At 39.1% G+C, this 2017-nt stretch overlaps 1 protein-coding gene across 1 annotated transcript in view; it reads left to right on the forward strand.

The window, feature by feature from the left end:
• The window catches only part of hexb (hexosaminidase B (beta polypeptide)), a gene marked incomplete in the record, with an annotated part of 21950 nt that overhangs the window by 11019 nt on the left and 8914 nt on the right, over positions 1 to 2017 (forward strand). Inside the window, 1 exon segment of the mRNA XM_013999547.1 lies at positions 527 to 704. Coding sequence (XP_013855001.1) covers positions 527 to 704 — 178 coding nt within the window.

Below are 2017 nucleotides of genomic sequence, written 5' to 3' on the forward strand. Positions count from 1 at the left end.
TTCTCCTCTCTGTCAACGCTCTCTGGTTTCATTTAWAAGAGTCGATCATCAGATATTGTCCAAGATTAACCTTCAGGGTGGATATAGCTCACTAGCAGCCTCGCACCAAGGACTTAGCCACAGCATGATTTACCCAAAATGCTTTGTGTGTAAATAAAATGGCCCCGTCCATGTAATATATTTTTAAACTTTTAGTTTAAAAATGATAAAAAGTAAACAGCCTACAGTATTTTTATAGTCTTTATTTTACTGTTTAAATATATGTTAATTAAATAAAGTCTATTACAACTAATCAGGGATCCCTTTAAAATAGCTATCAAGACATATTGGTGAAGATTTTTTATAGGCACCAAAAGCTGATGTCAAAATCAGTTTGAATAAAATAAGCTGTATATCAGGCTGATGTCCAAATTTAGCACACAGACCTAAAGAAATCCAGGCTGTCAGTTCAAACTGTTCCTTTAGCTGAACCCACTGACTGTTGTAACGAAGCTAAAAGCAGAAGCGTGGCCTCTAACACCTGCAGCTCAAGCCTGACACTGTAGTTCATGTGTGGATGAACGGCGGCGGGTGTGATAAGGAGATGGCCAACGTGACGGCAGCGGGATACACCGCCATCCTCTCTGCCCCGTGGTACTTAGATTATGTTAGCTACGGACAGGACTGGCAGAACTACTACAAGGTTGAACCGCTCAACTTTAATGGTCAGTTTAAAACAAATAGAATTTTGTTTTTTCTTGAATCAACAGATTTATTGAGGGGGAACTTGCTGATTTTTCTTCAACAGGTTTACAATAAAAAAAAAACACACAGTTGTGATGAGTCAGACTGACGTTAGGAGAACATGGGGCGGTGTGGCTGGTGGTCTACTTGAAATAATGAACCAGGCTGTCGGATGAAACCACATTTTCTAACCTAAATACGGTAGCAGGGTTGTTCCCAAGAGCCAGGACAGTTTTGTCCTTCATAGAACTGGACCAAAACCAAAAGTCCTCCAAGACTTTTGCTTCTCCAGACATTTGTTGCAAATGTCACCGTGTGAATAAAGTTGAGCTTTCCCTTTTTTATCTGGTTGGTACTGATAACTCCATATGTGTGTGCTGTTTAGCTCAAACTAGACACACTTATCCACGTTTGGAAAGGAAACAAGCAGCAATACCAAACGGAGATGGAGAATGTTACATCGGCAGGGTACCAAACCCTGCTGTCCTCTCCCTGGTACCTGAACCGTATCTCCTACGGCCAGGATTGGCAGGGAGTGTACAAGGTCGACCCGCAAGACTTTAAGGGTTTGTGTCCGCATTATTCTTCTTTGTCCCTGCCCATTTGTTTGGTTATACGTTTTATTTTACACATTCTTCACAAACGGAGCTGGTCTAAGTAAAAAAGCAGAATTGTTTTTATTAAAAGTGAATAAAATTAAAAATAAATAAATAAAAGAAACCAAAGGAATGCATATCGCCCACTGCCTAGCATGAAAAGTTTCAAACATCCATCTGTTCAGTGTATGGTTTGGGGATTGCGCTGAGCTACCATCACACATTTTAGCTCAATATCTGTAATACCGACTGAATTATAGCTCCTGTATGTTTGTGTTGGCTAAGGTTGGTCAGCTGTGGCGGCCATCTTGAATTGTATGGACAAGAAATTACTCAGCTGCAGGTCAGTAATTACTTTTCAAGAGTTTTATTTAAAATCCATGAAGTGGTTCATCAGATATTTTGCTAACAATCTCATGAGCACACACTCACACAAAGATAATAATAATAACTTGACTGCCTGCCCATTAAAGGTGGGCTATTTAAAAACAAAAACAATTGTATTAAATAGTTTAGTTTATTTCAACTAGATCTGTTACAAAAGGACAACTGATATTACCAACTTTTAAAAACTGTTACGGCCAGAGGTCTTTCTTCTATGTTTACACTAAAGCATGGAATGACATTCCTCAAAATATAAAGTCCATTTCAAAACTACAGCCCTTTAAGAAGAATCTTGTCTGCCATCTGCTGGACAC

Source organism: Austrofundulus limnaeus, unplaced genomic scaffold (genome assembly GCF_001266775.1).
Source record: "Austrofundulus limnaeus strain Quisiro unplaced genomic scaffold, Austrofundulus_limnaeus-1.0 Scaffold2339, whole genome shotgun sequence".
Classification (NCBI taxonomy): Eukaryota; Metazoa; Chordata; class Actinopteri; order Cyprinodontiformes; family Rivulidae; genus Austrofundulus; species Austrofundulus limnaeus.